At 40.7% G+C, this 22,894-nt stretch overlaps 1 protein-coding gene across 3 annotated transcripts in view; it reads left to right on the top strand.

The window, feature by feature from the left end:
• The window catches only part of LOC133410266 (gamma-aminobutyric acid receptor subunit beta-3-like), a 71,720-nt gene that overhangs the window by 41,027 nt on the left and 7,799 nt on the right, over positions 1-22,894 (top strand). For 2 of the 3 annotated variants that reach the window (XM_061691176.1, XM_061691158.1), the window contains exons 5-9: positions 6,365-6,585; positions 9,829-9,911; positions 10,323-10,460; positions 16,460-16,612; positions 22,536-22,783. In XM_061691176.1, the coding sequence (XP_061547160.1) occupies positions 6,365-6,585; positions 9,829-9,911; positions 10,323-10,460; positions 16,460-16,612; positions 22,536-22,783 (843 nt within the window). The remainder of the gene's footprint in view (positions 1-6,364; positions 6,586-9,828; positions 9,912-10,322; positions 10,461-16,459; positions 16,613-22,535; positions 22,784-22,894) is intronic. The other variant, XM_061691167.1, reaches the window with a different exon arrangement.

Raw genomic sequence — 22,894 nt, forward strand, 5'->3', positions numbered from 1 at the left:
AAACAGGTGTTTGATGAGCATTCCTCAACTTTCTCAGTCTATTTTGTCACCTGCCCCAGTGTTGCAGCCATAAAATTCTAAGTTAATGATTATGTGCTAAAAACAATCAGGTTTATCAGTTTGAAAATGAAATATCTTGTCTTTGTAGTTTATTCAATTAAATATAGGTTGAACATGATTTGCAAATGATTGTATTCTGTTTTTATTTATGTTTAACACAACGTCCCAACTTCATTGGAATTGGGGTTGTAGACGTAAAGGGCTAATTCCATCAACCCCCCCACCTTTTTTTCTTTATTCTTTTTGTTATACTCTCAGTAAGGGTTATTTTTACCCTTCTATAGCAGAATAGGAAACCACTCAGGGATTCCCCCGCACTGTGTTGCTATACCGCCTCAGGGACATCCCAAGGGCATAGGCTGAAATTACATTAAAGTGACTCAAATTGCTTTCGTGAACAAGGGTTCATATAGAGTACATAGTGGTTACATATCATATCGGTTTTCCCTCCTGCAAAGAAAATCGGAAGTTAAGGTACAGAAAAAAACAGCAGAGCTTTGCTGTGGCCATTTTTTTACTTTCCTTTTTTTTTTTACAGGTCTCTTCGATATGTGTCAGACGTAATGTTTTTTTATACTGTAAATGCATTTTCTTCTCCTGTCATAGAATAATGTGAACTGGCATAGTGGAAGTACACTGTATCCCGTGGGACAAACTTTACTCACATCGGAGTTGCCCCTCCTTGCTGCTTGTTGTATGCAACCAATTCTGCCAGTTGTTTTAAAAAGTCAGTTCTTTGCAAGCAATATTTTGCTGTCATTCCAAAGCATTTTGTGTTGAGGGGTAGAGCATATTTCAGGGCTCGAGACTGCGACCATTTTTCACCTTGTGCGATTAAAAATTTCATCTTGTCGCATTTGTGCGAGTGCATGTTTTAATAGTTGAAAGTCGCCTCTTTTCCACTACAATTACCCTCTTTCTCTCTCTCTCTCTCTCTCTTAGAGAGAGCTAGCGCTGTGACACTATGCCGATCATTATTATGAGCCTTTGTTTTTTTTAGTTTAGTTTTTTTTTTTAATTTAATTGACCTTGCTTGTTGCTTGCTGCTTGCTACTTCTTGTACGCAGTAACATCCATCCATCCATTTTCTTCACCGCTTATCCTCACTAGGGTCGCGGGCGTGCTGGAGCCTATCCCAGCTATCTTCGGGGCAAGAGGCGGGGTACACCCTGAACTGGTCGCCAATCAATTGCAGGACACATTTAGACAAACAATCATTCGCACTCACATTCACACCTACGGGCAATTTAGAGACTTCACTCATTTTACCACACATGTTTTTGTGATGTGGGAGGAAACCGGAGTGCCCGGAGAAAGCCCACTCAGGCACGGGGAGAACATGCAAACTCCACACAGGCGGGGCCGGGATTTGAACCCCGGTCCCCAGAATTGCGAGGCAGATGTGCTAACCAGTCGTTCACCGTGCCAGCTCACAGTAACATATCTTGCAAATATCATATCTCGAGTCACTGTCAATCAAAACTATGGTATGCCATGGTCATGCTGTCCCTATCATGACGTAGAAGTAAGAATGCTAGCATTGCGAAGGAAAAGATTAAATTAAATATGGGTCACTTCACAGCCAAAACTCTGCTTATCTGAATCCTCTCAAATGAATGTGGTTATCCAGGCGGCTTAATTGAATAATTGAGGCTCATCATCTGCACCGGTCACTGTTATTATCTCTACAGAATTAATGCCACAAATCCAGCCTCTATACAAGAAAATCAGAGCCCAACCTACTGGGCAAATTGTGGAGAGCTGACCCAGTCTTCATCACAAATTCATTTTGATTGTAACTATGCAAGATTGATGACAGCCATGTGTTTGTACACTGTACATGGTTGAATTCAATTATTTATGTCTAGGCATTTTTGTGCTTGCTGGACTGGCCACATGCTGTCACTCGAGAGGGAGTTGGTAATGCGAACCCAATGTATGATCCTTCTCAGGGGAAAGTGGGAAAAAGAGGAATGTGGGGTGTCATTTGATGTGATTGATGAATGGTAAAGTTATGATCATAATGAAGGAGACATGGAATACAAATTAACAGCACAAATTAATAACATTGGGTTACAAAAAAAATTGTGAGTTGTCTATTATTTTTTCAAGTGATTATGGACAATTTTGCATCGAGGAATCTGAAAATAATATCCATTTCTCTTGTTCAGGTCAGGTTTTTATGCCATGTTGTTAACAGTGTAATAATCCAATAGCGTACTAAAAACTGTGTTTACTATAAATTGAATTGTCAACATTGATAAAAGTAAATACCGGTACATTGAATGTTACATCATCATTATTCAAAATCCATAACATGTATCTCTGTTATTTTGAAGTTCTCAAGCAAAAAAATCTCTACATGTAAACGAAAATGTGGCCATAGTTCAAACAGTTGACCTGATTGATCAAAACCAAACTAATATTTGAATTCAGCACGTCAAGATTGTCCTAAATAAACTAAAAAAGTCTTAGACGATACATTTGTTGTTGACCAGTGTAGAACAGTCTGCAATATAGCCACTGGTAGCACCTTCTCGACCTTGGAAGCTCCTGGTAGATTATTATTTTCAGAACTGCTGGAGCCTAGATGATGAATAGATACTGAATGTATATACAGGTTTAACTTCATCCATAAAGAGAGCACATAATAGATTTACACCACTCCACTTTACACCGATCTGATCAGCGTGATCGAATTGGCCGAAAATTTACATTTGAGCAAATTTGGTGATCGGATGTAATGTCTGACTTCGCTCATTGATCAATGACGTCATTGATGGGATCCGCAAATGAAAACATCATCGCTGGGACAATCCCGTTTACTCTGTGCACGTTCCACGCTGCTGTCTTTTATGTTTGAAATCGAAAACTGGTTTATTTTTTTAGAACTTTCTTGTGTTTTGTGACTATGTTGCATGGACAGCTCGCCTTGGTCATTTCTGCGGTCGTGGCTAGCTCGCTAGCATGACTAAAAACGGTACAGAGCCCATGCGACACAATCTTGTTTATTGCAGCCTCTAACTGCCTCTTATATGTCTGAATCAGTTTATTTTTTAGAACTGTCTCATGTTTCGTGATCACGAGAATGGGGTGCCCTTCAAACATACGTCCACAATAGCTGATAGTAATGGAAGGTACATATTGGTCACGGGGGAGATGCATTCCACTCCAATAATACTGCTACAATTTATGGGCCTAATTGTGATGATCCAGAATTCTATAGAAAAATATTTCGATTGATTCCTGATGCAGCAAATGCCAATTTAATCATTGGAGGTGACCTTAATTTAGTGTTGGACCCATCTTTAGACAAATTTCACTTTTTTCTCTCTCTCTGTCTCATGCACTCTAGAGCAGAAAGTAGCCTCTGAAGTATCATACCAGCCACAGAATGCAGACGCAATATAGCAGCGTTACTAGTGTTGTGGAGATGAAATTTTTAAAAACGTTGCCAAGACGTTTGCAAAACGTCGGCGCTAGAAGATGCCAGGTGCATTATAGGTCTGCTGTATGGGATCACTTTGGATAACGATCACGGCGATAAACAATGCTGACAAAGCGCGTTCCACTATTAGTAAATACAGTACAAATTGTGAATAGCTACATGTGAATATACAGTAATTTTTATACTACTGAACTACTTTATTGAAGTGTCACCATTACAAAACATCATCTGTTGTGTTGGCTCTGTGATAAAGCTGTCTGCATTATGTTTTTAAAATTGAGACCATAGCATATGAAACATAACAGTTCCAAAGTCAGTGCTTCTAAATAAAATAAAAGAATGATTTAACGAGTGATTTAATTAAAGTAGAGGACACAGGAATGCAGATTTTGTTCACATTACTTTTTTTGAAGGATGGCAACATTTTTATGTCATGTATTATTGCCTTAGTTATGAATCTCTTTCATTCTCCATTAGCCCATTAGGTGAACATCTAATTACAATTGACCAACAGAAAACAGTCTTGGCTTTTGCTTAATTGTGTTCCCTTAAGAACCGTAGGAGTTACAAGGCTGTCATCATAAAGTACACAGCATAGTTTGTTCAGAAATAATGTTCAGTTAAATTGAGTTTGAAATACAACTTTAAAACAATTTAATCCAATAAATTCATTCAATCATAATCACAGTTGTTGTTCATTTAACTTTTATAAGGTGTGAATAGTTTTATTTAGTGTTACGGTACATAAAATGGATGGATGGATGATTTATGGAGGAAAGAAAATGTTTTTTTATTACCTCGCCAATATATGTTGTGGCTGGAGCAAGCTTGTATGACTTGACTCCACTTGCTTGAAATTTAGTGGCGACTCGACTTAACTTGATTGATCTTTTTCCCCCAAGGTGACTTGAGACTTGCTTGAAACTTGAAGGTTCATGACTTGAGACTTGCTCGTGACTTGCACATATGTGACTTACTCCCATCTCTGCCACTTAGTCACTTAGTGAGTCACAAGTAGCAGCCGGGGACTTCCCCTCTACAGTTAGCTTTTTTAAGTCCGTATACCTACAGTAAATAGAAAGTAGATAAGCACATACTGTAACTGTAGGTAATGTAGATAACACCACAGCTTTGGTCACATGCCAGTCATTCAGAGATGTATTGATCATTATTTTTCTTTGTTGGCTGTGAGAAATCATAACGTAGTGAGACGTGTGGGTCCATTTTGAACACCCACTCAAGTTACCAAACATGGCTTGTTAGCTGTTAAAATTTAAAAGCTTCCATTTGCATGTGGTCAACCCAGGTCACCTATGCAATGGCATTTATGTCATATCGTACAGCATTTCTATCTTATTGGAATTTTCATTATTTTTTCTTACTTTCTCCCAACAAATTTTTGTGTTGTGGTGTGACTTGATTATTCCTAATACTTTGATCATCACTTTTTGTCCATCTTGTGGCACGGTAGCAGCGTATTTTACATCTCAAGTAGTGTGTAAAATCTGTGCTGCATGTGCTGCCTAAGATCTTCTCTGTTCATTCTGTATCTTTGCACATGAATCAAGCACTACTGAGGTGTCACTAGAACTAAATGAATAACTCTAAACAGTCCAGAATCAAAAGCTGATGAATATGCAATCAGCTTTGGATAATTCCATTAAAGGTTTCACGCAAATTGTGTGTGTTTTGTGTTTTGGTGTAGTGTTTTGTAAGTGTGTGGGACTTGCACACCAGGGATGCGTGAAAAGACCGAGACCTGCATTTATGTAACGAGCGTAGTGCGCCTGAATATGCCTCTTGCTTTGTTATTACGTGTCAACCTGAGAGCTACAGCACCAGCAGGTGTGAATGCCTTGCCAGCACCACGTTGGTGCAGCCTGATTTTATTTCAGAGCCACAGCGGGCAGAGGGGAAAGCATGGCGTTGGCCCAAGAAGGAGGGAAGGGAAATGCAGAAGGGGGTGGGGGTGCAGAGAAGCAAAAAGAGAATGCGGGATGTGGTTTGTGTGTTTTGTTAGGTGGTAAAGAGGTCCTCTATGTTGGCCTCCTTTTTGCTGACCGTAACCCACCTATTATCGTTGGGGTAAATTTAACCTCATTCAATGTTTGTCTCTAGATACTGTATGTGATTTTCTATCCATATGGTGCTGTCATATATATTTCACCACAAAAATGACACAGTGCACAATGTATCATTCTCTGATAAGAAAGATACCCCACACCGTCACTGAGTGGGAACGGAACCCACGCTGTCTTCCCCCCCCCCCAATATATACAGTATATACAATAACTGTGATGGTGTAGATAAAGCGCTATATAAGTGCAGTCCATTTACCATTTAACAGGACAATGCACCTCAAGAAGAGTCTGTCATATAGCACATGCTATTATCCCTTACATTGACAATACTTCAAAGATGTCAACAGTTACAGTTTCATTGCCCTATCTCTCACTGGCTCAAGTATTCTATTTAATAAGAATAATTTAGGGCCAATTGGTGTCAATGTTATTGCTATGATGGCTTCTGTTTTCCCTGCCTATAAACAAGTGCACAGGTAAAGTCCGAGGCTGGGACAAACAAGGGGGAAAAAAAGAGGCAGAATTGACAACAGACATGACATTGTTCTTCACAGCTATGGTTTGCAATTTGAGCATACAGTACATAGGAAACAGCAATAGTAGAAAGACCGAAGTAGTGCTAATTAGGTCAGCACCCTAAGCAGAATTTGTCAATGGTAAGTCTTCTGTACTTACAGTATGATAAAAATCTAACAAGCTGTGCCACATTTACTCCAACCTGCTCTTTGGAACCTTCCCTGAACTAACACTATGATCCTCTTGTGTACTTTCACAGGACTACACACTGACTATGTATTTCCAACAGTACTGGAGGGACAAACGTCTCGCCTATCTTGGTATCCCACTCAACCTGACCTTGGATAATAGAGTGGCAGACCAGCTCTGGGTACCAGACACCTATTTCCTGAATGACAAAAAGTCATTTGTTCATGGAGTCACGGTCAAAAACCGCATGATCCGTCTTCATCCAGATGGAACCGTTCTTTATGGCCTCAGGTAAGGTACTTACTCCACAGTGACACTTTTTCATATTTCATTGGAATTTCTGTCCTTGACTTGGATGGTTGGTTGGTTGGTGCCAGCCCTTTTGAATAAAACTGGGTCATGCCAAATGACTACAATAATCGTCCACAATTTGTTTCAAGTGAATCTCAGGGTAAAAAATAGTTCATGCCCCAGTGTCAACTTAATTCAGTTGGTTTAATACCCTATCATGGCACCGCACTTTCTCAATATGACATTTTGGCAGTTATTTGCTGCAGGCCACTGAGCAACCAAAGGATTATGTGACATGCTCAAGGGCACCTCAACATTTGGTTTGGATGGAATAGCAGAGCAGTGAGAAAGCATGGAAAACAGATATAATAGCAGGGTTTGATTGCATTGACCAGTCTAAAAGATTACACTTATTGCCCCCCAATGAACTTTAGTGTTTTTACAGTCTGTTTGGGTAATTATCTTGCATAACAAAGGATCTCCCAGTCGGTTTGGTTACATCGTTAAAATAGTATATAGAATGTCACTGTAAATTAACGTGTTCATTTTCCTGCTACCATCATTTGTTACATCAATGAAGGTTAATGAGAGCATCACAGAAGAAGCAATTGCCTCCACTGAATTTCACAGATGAGCTTGTACGTATGTTTGTGATCATGAGCAGATACTTTCTTTCTCGAAACGTCAGCTTTTTGATTATTTTGTTAATGGGTTATCAGTCAGTAGTTCTCCCTTTTATGAGGACCCCTATATTTATAGATAGCACCATACTGTCCATCTATAGTTTGTGGACCTGATTTTTCTGTAATAGCTGTGTAATGTTGTCACATAATGGGTTTCATAACTTCTTAACTGAATAAAGGCAAGCACTGGCAAACTGCCAAGCTGCCGGCTTTGAGTCGGGGTAGAGTTGGCCTCAAAATCATTGTGAATTTGCATTTTACTTTGCAGCTTATTTCCGACTGTCTCCTTATCAGTCGTTTGAGCTTGTACATCTGACAAACAACACAACACCTCATCATGACCCAAATGATGTGAGCTTGCACAAAAACTCAGCCAAGCTCTTGCCTTGATCCAATTTTTAGTTTTACCCCTTGTCAGCTTATCACTATTTAAGGGCAAGAAAGGCTTATAGTGTATCCAGAAAGTATTTGCAGCACTTCACGTTTTCCAAATTTTTTTATGTTACAGGCTTATTCCCAAATATAATTTAAACATCTTTTTTTGCTTACAATTCCACACACAACATTCCATAATCACATCATAAGTTGTTTTTTTGACGTTTGCAAATGTATTACAAATAAAAAATGAAAAAACTTACATGTACATAAGCATTCACAGTGTTAGAGGTTAGGAAAAGAGAACAAAGAAAAGGGTATAACCTGCCGGCCGTACAAACCTCTATTGCCCCGTTCTTTTATTCTGGTCGAGGTAAAACTTTAATGATTAGGCCGGATGAAAAGTTTAACAATTTATTTGAAAATACAAAGTCAAACAATAAGGTTGGCGAAGGTTCAGCGCTGGGGTCTCCCGCACATGGCTCAGAACAGCATCTGTCCGGAAGAGACCGCAGAAGTTTTTGTCCGCTTGTTTTGTGGCCAGAACTGATTCCCGTTGTGACCTCATGTAATCTCGGACTAATCCTAGCTTCGCCTGTGTATGAGGTCCGTTGGGAAATTCAGTCCGATGCTCCCTTCGCGCCCTGAGACCGTGGCACCCACAGACAGAGTGTGCACCACTTTTTATCACTTTGCAAATGAACGTGTTGGCTATTGGTAGAGATATGTCAAGACATCTGCCATATTGAATGTGTCAGCTTTAATTGTATCGAGTGGTACACACATAAACAATGCTCGGCGTTACCGAAGGTTTCGGGGTGGGGAGAGCACGCCCGGAGCGAACTTCCCAACGCACCCGATATTGATATGTTGTGCGTTTGTTGTGTCGGTGCGACAAAGTGTAATGCAATTATATATTAATAACGATATCTTTGTGTGTATCTGTAATGGGACGAATCAAACAAAAGTGTATGCAGTGTTGTGTAAGTGTGCAACCAGTAATTTCTATCAACAGCCTTTGCTCCATACTTTGTTTCTGCATCTTTGACAGCAATTACAGCCTCAAATCCTTTGAATGTGATGTCACAAGCTTACTGTATCTTTTAGCTGTTTTACCCATTACTCTTTGCAGCACCTCTGGTTGAATAGGGAGTGACAGTGCATATCCATTGGCAGATCTCTCAAGTGAAGCCACTACTTTGATATCGTGGCTGCATGCTTCGGGTCGTTGTCCTGCTGAAAGATGAACTGTCATCTCAGTTTGAGGTCAAGAGTGCTCTGCAACAGGTTTTCATCCAGGATGTCTCTGTACATTGCTGCATTCATCTTTCCCTCAAACCTGACTAGTCTCCCAATCTCTGCCGCTAAATAAAACATCCTCACAGCGTGATGCTACCACCACCATGCTTCACTTTTGAGATGGCAATGGCCAGGTGATTCAGTGGTGGCTGGTTCCCACCAAACGTGACATCTGGCATTCACCCCAAAGAGCTAGACAAACATCTTGTCTCATCAGACCAGAGAATGTTGTCTCTCTTTGCTGAGAGGCTTTCAGGTGCATTTGGGAAAGCTCCAGGAAGGCTGCCGCATGCCTTTTAATGAGTGGCTTCCATCTACCTACTCTCCCGTATAGGTTGGTGGACCACTGAAGACAAGATGGTGCCTTATGGAAGGCTCTGTTTTCACAGAGGAACATTGAATCTCTGACATGGGGTTCTTGGTCAGCTTCCGGACTAAGGCCCTTCTAGCCAATCACTCAGTTTAAATGGCCTGCCAGCTCTAGGATTAGGAATATGGTTAGACCTGGTCATTCTGAACTTCTTCAATTGATGGATGACGGAGACACCTTTGCTCATTGGAACATTCAAAGTAGCAGACATTTTTCTGTACCCTTCCCTAGATCAATACCTCGAGACAATCCTGTCTCGGCCGTCCATCGACTAATTCCTTTGTTTCCTTTCCTTGGTTTGTGCCCTGACATGCACTGTCAACTTTGGGACCTTGTATAGCGGTAGAAAAATCTCAAGTGCAAACACAATACACCTGCGCTTAATTATGAGCTATACGTAACTATAACTATACATCTGATCTATTCCTCCTCCCATACACGCTTTTGCAAATCAGTAGAGTATCTAAAATATATTCCTGTGTCCTCACCTCCCCAATCCGTGTCTTCTTTTGGCAGGATAACGACGACAGCAGCATGCATGATGGATCTCAGGAGGTATCCCCTGGATGAGCAGAACTGCACTCTGGAGATAGAGAGCTGTGAGTAAAGAGACCGCAGGTTGCCGAAGCTGTCATTTTGCTGCACAGGCTGAGTACATAAATGCATGTGAAATACTGCAGTTTTAACTGGGACACGAAAGCCTTTGTTTCAGGAGCAAATAAAGTGCAATTTTCTTTCCTTAATTGGATTGAAAACATGTTGCTATGACTGAAATGAGTACATTTGAAGTATATATTGCATCCATGTTTTATACACTAGGAATTATTATATTTATACCATTTATATAAACCTGAGTCAACGTCATGTTCTTGGAGGCAACTTCAAACATGTTTTTGTTTTTCCAAATGACAGCCCAGTTAGATGATAAGCAAGGCTGCATATCTCACTCTCCAGTGATTCCTAGGCAGATGGTTACACCTTGGTGTTCGTGTGTGTCTCCTCTCGTGCAGATGGCTACACCACAGACGACATCGAGTTCTACTGGAAAGGGGGCGAGTCAGCCGTCACAGGCGTGACGCGCATTGAATTGCCACAGTTTTCCATTGTTGATTACAAGTTGGTTTCCAGAAATGTTGTGTTTTCCACAGGTAAATGTATGCACATATCCACAGTGCATGAATGTGTCAATAATCTATTTTCACTGCAAATGTAACTGCGTCTGAAGATGGTTGTCTTACCTTGACCTACTACTACCACCTGAAAACTAACTGGCAACCTACATACAGTACATGCTGCATTCAATTAGCTTATGCTTTACATGGCCACTGAACCAGATGCATTGAGGGGGCGAGTGAAAAACAACAAACATACCAATAGCAAGGACTGTTCTGTTGGCCTCAGGCTTTCCAAACCCAATAGGTTCCTCAACTAGGTTTATGTAAGGAATTGTACTGCTTTTGGAATATGCCACGCAAGGTGGTGGTTGATATGAGGCTTACTTAGCCAAAACATGACACAGGTGCAATTGAAACATGTCAGATAGTTCTTGGCCCATGCTGACCGTGATATTAATTGTTTGAGGGTTTTGGAGTGCCTAGAAAACCCCATTAATAAAATAAATCAATGAAATCTGTCATTGTGCGCGGTACGTGTTTAAATCTAAATTGGCTATTTCCACTGCTTCTACAGTCTCACAATGATGTTTTTATTTACTGTATCTCTTCACCAAATCTCGCATTATGCATCTCAGTGTGAAATTAATGAATACCATACGTCTTTTTAAACAGAGTCATTAGTGGTACGGGAGGGTTTTAGTTGCTGGTCCCAAGTCTGAATTCTCCAAAATTCTAATAAATAATTATTGATCAAATCTGAAGTATGGATGCCGTGGCGGAAAACAATGCAAATACAAGAAAGGGATAGGCTTGTAAATCGTTGGATGTTGGCTTTATTGTTGCCTGGTGTTGCAAAACTCATCAATTACACATTAGCATAGCCGTTTTCTTGAGAATTTAATTTCTCAGGTCAGCCAATTAAGGGACACACGAAATATTTGTTTGTAGTATTTATTGGATAATTGGATTCTACATACATAAGTGTGTTGTTTATGCAGAGCTATTTATATATAGATATTTATTGTAGAGTGTCTCAGTCATGACAGATGGTAGTGCCCATTACAAGCTTCTCAAAGCTACGTAACCACTACGGCACACATCGTGACTCGTGAGTGGGTACTAATAAATACGATTAAAACATTTGAGTGTTACATGTTTTGTGTTCAATTACAATATGATTGTTATTATTTCTATAATCAACATCATAAATTAAACCAACTCTTAACCCAATCTGAAGATATGTTAGTTGCTCTTCATTCAAATATAGTATGAATGCATTTGCCATTATTATTATCCATCCATCCATTTTCCGTACCGCTTTTCCTCACAAGGGTCACAAGCGTGCTGGAGCATATCCCAGCTGGACTCTGGGCGAGAAGCAGGGTACACCCTGAACTGGTCGCCAGCCAATCGTATTATTATTATTTGTCATAATAGTTGTTAATTGTTTGTTTCTTATATCAATAATTTATTTTACCTGATAACTATCAGAAACAAAAGGAATTTAGGAAATTTCACCTGCACTGTCCAGTATCCAGGTATTTATTTCACAGTCACACTGGTTGAATTTTTGGCTAAAAAGTTACTGAATCAGTTTCCAAATAATAAATCGTTCTCTACTTCAATTGAATTCCGAACCACGAATCATGCTCCGAATTGAATCGCTGCCCAAGCAAATCGTTAAACACACACACACACACACACACACACACACACACACACACACACACACACACACACACACACATATATATACAGTATATACAAATATAGTCACAACACATAATTAATGTTAAGTGCTCATGCTCCTGTCAGGATGAGACACAAGATACCCTTTAATTCCCTCTTGCTTTTTTCTCTCGCTTGACCCATTCTGGCCTTGGGTCTCCCCTTCTACCTTTGCTTAGTTTTTCCCTCACTACTGTATCTTCTGTGAGAGGTTGGATTCTAATTAGCCTGATCACTAAAAAGATAAAAATAAGTTTACAATTGAGGTAATTGTCCTTTCACTATTAGGTACCCCTGTGGAATCTAAGATTGGGTGACCAGGCATTTTCTTTTACTTTTTTGGAGACCTAAAAATTGGGATGTTAAGATCTTCTATAATTCTTTCAGTTTGTGTTTTTCTTGAGAAAACCATTCTGACATGGTTACTGACTGTAAATCTCAACTTTATCTGGCCAGATTTTTCAGTGAGTGTTCATGTACTCACTTGGCAACTTAACACATCAATCATTACAGCTGCACGGATTACCCTGGACATCAGTTTAGATTTTTATAGTCGCACATAGCACTGCAAGTAAATTGTACTTATTGTTTCATGAAGAAGAAGGTTAAATAGGAAGAATTAAAATATTTCACCAAAAGGCATCTTCTGGAAGTAGGCTATGGCAAAACACAGCAGAAGGACTAACTGTTTTTTTGCAACTGACGTTTTTCCATTTCATTTTAATCTCTGGCTATGAAACGGAATAGTTTAGCATTTGTCTTCATGAGAAATCACGGTTCACTCATTTGACAAATAATTATGTGCTGGGCAATACTGTTCCCTTGTAGATGGCCCTATTGCAAAGTAGGGCGACCTGCCATACACAGATACCATTTTTCAATTCAAGTCCTTCTGTTGCAATTGGCCTCTGTGCAAAGCAGACTATGATGGCAAAAAGGCAGAGTAGATGCCTTGATTCACACCTTGATTTGGATCATTGCCCATACACCACCGCTTACACATTTATGTATGTGGAAATTGGTTATTTAGCTTTTCTATTGTACTGATAACGAACTAATGGTGATCAAAACATGTCTTACCTCACATGATTCGAGTACAGTAAATAACAGCTTATTAATGAGGTTAAAGTTAGATGACCCCCACAATTTGTGCTGCTCTTGTTATTGTCTTCAGCTCAACTTTTGGATACTTTGTGTGCCCGCCACATCCCGGCAGCCTGCACAGATGCTTGTTCCTCCCACTCACAGTTTTCTGTTTTTTGTAGCAGTTACAGCCAGTGCAGCTGAACACCCACACTCGCCCCCACACACACGCACACACACACATTCACACATGCGCACACACACACACACACACACACACACACACAGATACGCACACCGTTTATATGCATCATTTGGAGGTGCACAGTTTATAGGCAGGAGAAGCTGCCATCAAAGGTGCGCTAGCAGGAGTCAATGAGATATTTTAGGTCTGCGACATTCTTCGTATGCGCAAATTACTACGTGAATTGTTTTTATCTTTCCGTCATCAATATTACCAACCATACAAAAGGCCAGTCTAATGGGAGGAAGATAAATACATGTGATTATTTCGCTGCCATTTATTCATTCAACAATTAAGTTATTATCAGATACATATTATTAATTGGGATTCTTGAATTTCCTTTCAGTAATGAAAATGTGTATAATGAATAAAATATATTTATAATTCACTGTATGTTAACCGATTACAGAGATGGACTCATTCATCAATCCATCCATCCATTTTCAACACCGTTTATCCTGGTTAGGGTCGCGGGGCGCTGGAGCCTATCCCAGCTGACTTCGGGCGAAAGGCGGACTGCACCCAGAACTGGTCGCCAGTCAGTCGCGGGCCACATATAGACACGGACAACCATTCGCATTCACATTCACACCGTCACTGAGTGGGAACTGAACCCACACTGCCCGCACCAAAGTCAGGCGAGTGTACCACTACATGGACTCATTCAGTTATCATTTATTATGTCAGCCTGTTACAATGGGGAGGTTCATCAAGGCAAGGCAAGGCAGGAGTACAGGGGCAATCTTGAATATACAGTAAAAAAAAAAAAGCCAAACAGATAGTGAAGTGAAGAATCCTAAAACTATAATCAATAAAGTCCAAAACAACTGATATCCATAGTGAACAAACAAACACAGGGAACAGACTCACCACCACAGACGACGGGTGACAAAGGACACATGATCAGAGACTGAGTGAATGAAAACAGGGAACTAAATGAACATTTTACCATGACATCGCACGTTCTTTTGGGTACTTGTCCAATGGCACCACTGAAACAAACAAACCCTTCTATGCTATTTCACCAAGGCAGAGCGAATGAAAAAACAGCGTAAATGGCTTGAATGATTATTTTAGACTTCTTCTCTACCACTGTAGCTTGAATGTGTGAAGTGTAAGGTACTTTGAAGGGAGACCCAACACCAGCAGTAATTTCAAAAGCTGAGTTAATTCAAAAATAGCCATGGTGGAAATTTAGCTGTAGGTAACATCACCACTGAGCGACTGGCTAATTAACTGACTTTTCCGTTGCTCTTTTGACAGTGAAATGGATAGTGTGCTGTAGAGCTGCCGTTAACTAGCAGGCAAGCCATTATGTTTTGGTAAATTATTCAAAGACAACCCAACCAAACATTTTATACATACCTGGGAGAAAATGCCTTCCACAAACCTGATAATAAAGGGTTGCTGCCACCTGGGAGCATCTGCGTGCCTATTGTTTACTAACATTCTGAAATGGTCAATAAAAACAGTCTGACAAGCCGCCTGGACAAGACACAATGGACAAGGCCCAGTACACACAAATAGACAGTTTTTGTCACAGTTCTGTCCCTCGCCGACCAAGCACGTCAAAAGCCAGACCATCGTATGTCTTATAAAATTATCCGAAAAGATTGTTCTTGGGTTTGCTGTGTGTTAAAAGTGAATTTGTCCCAATTTTAGGGTCCGAAACAGGTCAGAGCTGACAATCTTAAATAATGAATGTGTTTAATATTTAAGACCAAAACTCTTCATGTGTGTGGGGCAAGCCGACTTCTCCCTGAGTAATGACGCCGTGGACGTAATGTAGCAGATCAAAGAAGTGCCCTGCAATAAAATAAAAATAAAACAAAACAAACAAACATGACCTACCCGATGTCATATTTTGTATAAAAGTGGGTTCCCCAGACGGCAAGAAGTATTTTCCAAAGCAAGTCTTTTTTTGACGACAACGGTCCTGCGTCCGGTCCCCTCGGAAACATTTGGGTAACATCGGTGCATACCCAGAAGTGTCTGCTCTTCTCCGTTTTTGTGAGATCTTGTGTGATTAAACGAGACTTCGAGATCGGTGGTGGAACATAATCTTTATGTGTGTGGTGTCCTGTGCAGAGATTATCGGCGCACACCACACACAATACGACCAAAACTGTTAAAAGCCTGTTTTTTTTTTGTTTTTTTGTTTTTTTTATCTTTATGTGTGAGATCTGTCACCCATAAAAAATGGTTTAAGATTTTAAAAATCCTCATGTGTGTACCAGGCCTAAGACAAAATTTGATGAAAATATAGGAACCTGAAACGATACATTCCAGATAGTGTCGACCTAAAAACAAAAGCTAAACAAAACACAAAATCCCACACATGAAACAGCCTGTAGCCCTAACAAGAGATAGGAGATCTTAATGATGCCCGGTTTTAAAATAACATGCTGGAATTGCATTGTTATGTAACACACTGAATAGTCAGCACTGAATAGCAATACGATGGTGTGACTCCCTCTTACCACCTCGCAAGTGAGCAGTTGATTGTACCAGGTGGCTTTGGCCTCAAACACTCAAATAAAAAATTGTGTTATGCCGCAGCTTCTAGAAAAAAGTCAAAAATAGAAACGCGATAACTGGTGGAACAAGCCATGGTGTTCACTTAGAAAGGGGAAGGAGTTGAATGCATGAAAATAGATTGTTTGAACTCCAAATAGTGACAAGCATTCCCAGCATATTTAGTTGAAATCTAATTCTCAAAAACATTTTACGTAAATCACACGGACGAGATTCAAATTGAAAATACTGTATGCTCATTTTTAGCAATATCTTCATTATTCCATCCAATCATTGTAGGTATGTGTGTGCGTACTTGTGAACTGGGTGTTGTTACCATGGCGATGCATCCAACCTTGGCCATGGAAATAAAATGTGTGCCTGCTTGCTCACTGAGTCAGCAAGATGTTTTCCAGTCGTTATTTCAGGATGTAAGTGTATTTTCTCTTTCCATTCCTCACAGGTGCCTACCCTCGGCTTTCTCTAAGCTTTAAACTTAAGAGGAACATCGGCTATTTCATTCTGCAGACGTACATGCCATCCATCCTGATTACCATCCTCTCCTGGGTATCCTTCTGGATAAACTACGACGCCTCGGCGGCCAGGGTGGCTCTAGGTGAGAAGCGTTAGCGGCTGTGTTGTTGGTTGTGCAGCAATTTGGCTCACTCAGATGAGGTCAGGAGCCATTTGGAGCCACCAAGCACATTGCCACACTCCGTAATGCACTGCGAAAAACTCGAGGAACCTTCAACAGTCACGGTATTTGCTCAGGGGAATAGTTTGGAAATTGATTGACTGAATGGAATAGTATTAAGAGCCAAAACCTATTACTAATCAAGAAAAAAAAAAGGTTTTCTTTGGTTCAACTTAAGTGAACAAGACAGCTGGTGCATCTGTCATTCTCGTTTGCACGACGATACAATATTTTTATTTTTATTTTTTAAAGGTGATCCAGTTTGTTTGTTTGCAGTTCATGGCACACTACAAAATAGGCAGAGGGAAAATAATATACATGTCAGGTCATAATTATTAGAATAATTTGGATAGTACATGAATTGATCTGGCAGCACGGTGTCCAACTGGTTAGAGCGTCTGCCTCACAGTTCTGAGGAGCGGAGTTCAATCCCCGGCCTAGCCTATGTGGAGTTTGAATGTTCTCCCCGTGCCTGCGTGGGTTTTCTCCGGGCACTCCGGTTTCCTCCCACATCCCAAAAACATGCATGGTAGGTTAATTGACAACTCTAAATTGCCCTTAGGTGTGACTGTGAGTGCGAATGGTTGTTTGTTTGTATGTGCTCTGCGATTGGCTGGCAACCAGTTCAGGGTGTACCCCGCCTCTGGGATAGGCTCCAGGATGCCCGCGACCCTTGTGAGGATAAGCGGCTCAGAAAATGAATGGCTGGATGGATGGATGATTTGATTTTTCAAAGATCCTCTGCACATCCTTCAAGAGCCTGGCAAAGCAACAGGGACTCACTAGTTGACAAGGCTGATTTACCAAGCAGGACAATTGCCCCGAAGCCCTGGTCCCCTGAGAGCACCCATAAGTGTCAGATTCACTATGTACGTTGGTTTTTGGTCATTTGAAGGCAGGAATACAATGAACTGCCACACAGGGTTGCAACTATTTGGAATTGTATATATGTGTGTGTGTGTGTGTGTGTATATATATATATATATATATATATATATATATATATACGGTGGATACGGAAAGTATTCAGTCCACTTAATTTTTTCACTCTTTGTTATATTGCAGCCATTTGTTAAAATCATTTAACTTTAGTTTTTCCTTATTAATGTACACACAGCACCCCATATTGGCAGAAAAAAAACGTAGTTGTTGACATTTTTGCTGATTTATTAAAAAAGAAAAACTGAAATATCACACAGCCATAAGTATTCAGACACTTTGCTCTGACACTCATATTTAACTCGGTGCTGTCCATTTCTTCTGATCATCCTTAAAATGGTTCTACACCTTCATTGGAGTCCAGCTGTGTTTGATTATACTGATTGGACTTGATTAGGGAAGCCACACACCTGTCAATATAAGACCTTACAGCTCACAGTGCATGTCAGAGCAAATGAGAATCATGAGGTCAAAGGAACTGCCTGAAGAGCTCAGAGACAGAATTGTGGCAAGGCACAGATCTTGACAAGGTTACAAAAAAGTTTCTGCTACACTTAAGGTTCCAAAGAGCACAGTGCAAGAGCATAATCCTGAAATGGATATGACTCTTGACCTCGCAAATCAGTTTAAACAGTTTAACATTTATGATTGTGGTCCCGACTGTTTTCCGACAACCGGCCTTTGCTGACTTTGATCAGAGGTCAGTGCGCATATACCCGGATTTAGTCACGCCTGCAATGCCTTCACACACAACGGAAACATTCCTCTCCAAGAAAGGTGACCAAGACAGTATGCAACCATGTATTATTTTGAACACTTTATTGAGAGCCAGCTCACAGGCAGATCACACACATGAAGGCATGCAAGGCGAGGGAAGGAGACATGACAGAGTGAAAGGAGTGCGCAGTGCTGCACCTCTTGATTAAGGGGGGCGGTGCCTTGCTCAAGCACACCTTGACAGTAGTCATGAAGAAGACGAGCATCTATCTGGCAACTAGTTGCTCGTATATTTCTATTCCTTGACCGTAATTTCTTCTTGATAAGTTAAAAATTACAAATAGGACCGCCACCGGCGTTTATTTGACTGAAGAAACACCTCAATGCATTTAGTTTTTTTCCAAAGGGTGTAACGTGTGTGTCTGTGTGTGTTGCAATGAAACGACTACAGTATCGGTCGAATACAAATAAATAAAAACAGGGCAGGGCGAGACTTTTCTTTGTGTTATATCCTGTCAAATTGTAATCATCACACCCCTCTAACTTGCAGTAAAATAGGTGACTGCATAAAAAAAAAAAAAAAAAAACGCAAATTCTAACATTTATATTTCCAGAACTACATCATTGTTCTTGAATTGTGAGACCTTCCTTCGTTGTTCCCACTGCGCACTACCCTAATCTGGCTCCACCAGTTTGATTGCACCTTTTGCTTCTTATATCATCTTTGTGTGGCTAGATCATGGAAGAGTAATGATGTTAGCACATCACACCACTGTTTAGAGCGCATGCTTTGATCCATTCCCTTGCTCCAGACATCAATCTCTTGCATAGCCTAGTGGCTGAATGGACATGTGAAACGGGCAGGGTTAGTCCCACTTCAATTTATTTTACAACCACAAATTTGCCCGCTTGTGTTTGTTTTCTTCCATGCATGGACTACCTCCTCATTAATTACTGAGTGCCTGTGTGTGCCTGTTGTTTTCCTTTTTTAGAGGAGGGTATATGCAAGCGTGAGTGGTTCCTGGAGCTGCAATAGCCTTTCACGATTTCTGTTTGCTTATTACCAGCTTTCTCTAGCTTCTTCTGTGAGTCAGTGTGTGATTGTGTGTGTAAATGCACATACCTTCCAGTAAGACCAAAGTACTGATTAGGAGTGGAGGTTGCAACTGGAATAAAAAAAAAAAAACCACTTGAATCGTTTGAAGAGAGACTGTGACTCTACGGAGTAACTGAGGCTTTGCAAAGCTACCCACCCGGTGCTGTAATCATTTTAAAATCCATTTCCTGCAGGCAGGCCCTTCATTTATAATCATGTTAACGTGTGGGCATTAGCTACAGTTGGTAATAGCACTGCTTTTAGTGTAATGTTAGACACACATACATTTGACCAACACCTCAAGACGGTCCCTCGGGTACCGTTGAACATGCAGTTTGAAAGATGTCTACAAGGCTGTCTGTGTATGGCAATTAACACCCAATGCAATTTGACACATTTTATTGCATCCTTCATCTGATACCTTTTTGTTTTTGATATTTGTGAAGGCGGGCTGCTAATGGCACACTGCCGTTCCTGATTAAAGGATATTTGATTGCTGTGTGATTTTGTTTCCAGCTTTTAAGGTTGAAGAAAGACTCGAGGACATATACTTTAACATAAAAAAGGTGTGCTGGGGGAGGGGTACATTGTGAGCCACCACTTAATGATAGCAAGATGCAGGCTGGAAAGAAAAGACATAAAGGATAAATAAAGAGGGAATGGGGAGAGTGGCGACATAAGAGATGGGTGGAATGAGAGCAAGATTTGGATGTGACACAATGGGATGCGACAGAGTGAGAGAGACAGAAAAAGACAGATGGAAGAGAAACCTTATGAAACTATATTTCTCCCGAGAGACTCTAACAATGTCATGAAGGAGGCGACAGGCCCATGGGTGTGTGCATGGCCTCTTGATTATATTGTCCAAACATGGAGGGAAGAAGAAAAGGGGCTGAGGGGGGATGGAGAAGTAACAGCAGGAGGGAGCAGAGCGTAATGGCAAAGCCGAGAGAACACCCATAAAATAGGAAAATAGAAAAGAAAAAAAATAACAGAACCAGTCATGAGGCTGAGATGCGGTGGTGCAGGGGATTTGCAGGCAAGCTCGATGGCCCTTCTCCCACAAGCTCATGCACACGCTCTCCTGGCTGGCCTTGAAATGCATCGATAAATCAAATTAAGCGCAAGATTGACCTTAATTGTCACTTGTTGTCACAATTTAGCTCAAGCTCATCCGTGTGTGTGTGTGTGTGTGTGTGTGTGTGCGTGTTAGTGGTGTTGGAGCACCCCGTCATTTGGTACCCCTGTTGGTTAAGGTTATCCAATGCTGGCGGTATGAGATTATTCTAATGAGTTATTTCTACGTGAGGACCAAAGTTTTGAAAGGGAGACCTTTGAATTTCAACTGGTACACGTGCGTTCATGCCTGTAAAATAGCCTCACAAATGAGAAAACCCTCAGGAAAGGAGCAAAAACGGATGTTTTTATTTTTTTTCTTTCCTCTCGCCTCATGCTCTCAAATACACGAGCAACTGTGTGGATCCTCCATTAAACTAGCAGGGGAAGCAGCCCCTGAATAAACATGTTTTCCATGAAAATGTTCTTGTTTCTATAGTAACACCTAAGACATCTGTAAGAGAGTGTGATTGTGCTGTCCAAGTAGCTCATGATCTAGCAGAATCTTTATTGCATGTGGCAGCAGCTTGTGGACCTATTGGGACCAATTGTGTGAATTCTGGATCAAGTATTCATTGAATATAATTTTTATTTTATATTTATTTATTTTATTTCTATTTTTACCAAAACAACTTTTTCTAGTATTTGGAATGTACTGTAATATTGGCGGCGGCATGGTGAACGACTGGTTAGATCGTCTGGCTCACAGTTCTGAGGACCTAGGTTCAAATCCCGCCCCCGCCTGTGTGGAGTTTGCATGTTCTCCCCGTGCCTGCGTGGGTTTTCTCTGAGCACTCCGATTTCCTCCCACATCCCAAAAACATGCATGGTAGGTTAATTGAAGACTCTAAATTGGCCGTAGGTGTGAATGTGTGTGCGAATGGTTGTTTGTTTATGTGTGCCCTGCGATTGGCTGCCGACCAGTTCAGGGTGTACCCCCCCTCTTGCCTGGAGATAGCTGGGATAGGCTCCAGCACTCCCGCGACCCTTGTGAGGAGAAGCGGCTCAGAAAATGGATAGATGGATGTAATATTGGCTCTACGGTGCCTAAGTAAACATTGAAATATGAATTAAAATCATCCACACATTCCTGAATTAGACGTTTTTCTGCTGAGAGGCCTGATTTGAATTTCTCAAGCTTATGTATGTCAATAGCAAAGATTTACGCCTACCTCTCCGCTCCCGAGCCAGCGCTGTCAACATAACAAGCATGTGTCTCTCACAAGTGGGTCTTCTACTTGGAGGAAACCAATCAGAGGAAAGGGTGCGTCTTAGCCAAATATGGACAAAACGGCTACAAAACTAGGTCAAACAGAAGTAGCTGTCAGAGGAGTTTTTTCTACACACTCGTATGACAGAACCAATGTGTTTTTTAAAATAAAATTGACACTACTATACTAAATCCATGTTAGAGTCACGTTATGGAGGTCAAAATAGCCAAAATATGGGACCTTCAAGAACATTATCTGTGACACGCTTTCATCAAAATACTCCAAAGACAAAGAATTACAGCACTCTTTTCACCCTATTTTAAGCCTTGCAGAACACAGACTGTTTTGAGCGGGTGGTCCTTTCTCATCTCTCGCAATGACCAGTGCAGATTTTGTTCCCATTATGACCATGGGTGTAGCTAGTTAACCAAACATGAATACCAGTACACCTATATCAACCACTCGTCATTTATCATTTATCAAACGCTAATGCCGATAGCTAATACGAATTTGTCCTTTCAACAAAATTTAAGATTCATTAATTCATTACTTTAAAAGTTACATTTTCATAATATATCCACTTTAAAGTTTAAGAGCCGAGAGAGACTAAGATAAGATAATGAGTTCGACTTATTACTCGAGATTCTATATGTTGGTTTTGCCCTTCATAGATGGGCAAAAGAAAAAAAAAGTTGAATCAAAACAAGCAAAAATCTTTTTTGGTGAGGTTTTACACAATGGATGTGATGTTTGTGTTCCTCTAAAGGAATCACCACCGTGCTGACCATGACTACCATCAACACCCACTTGAGAGAGACGCTGCCCAAGATCCCCTACGTTAAGGCCATCGACATGTACCTGATGGGCTGCTTTGTCATGGTCTTCCTTGCCCTTCTGGAGTACGCCTTTGTCAACTACATCTTCTTTGGGAGGGGTCCTCAGATGCAAAAAAAGCTGGCAGAGAAGGCTGAGAAAGCCAACAATGAGAGGGCAGCCAAGTATGACGCTGCAAGGGTAAGTTTGTTGGGGTTGTTCACTCACAGAATCACTGAATAAGAACTATAATGTAGAACTGAAAAATCCCATTTTGACCCAGAAAAACATGCTGCAGGACAGACCAGCTAC

Source organism: Phycodurus eques, chromosome 1, assembly GCF_024500275.1.
Source record: "Phycodurus eques isolate BA_2022a chromosome 1, UOR_Pequ_1.1, whole genome shotgun sequence".
Lineage (NCBI taxonomy): Eukaryota > Metazoa > Chordata > Actinopteri > Syngnathiformes > Syngnathidae > Phycodurus > Phycodurus eques.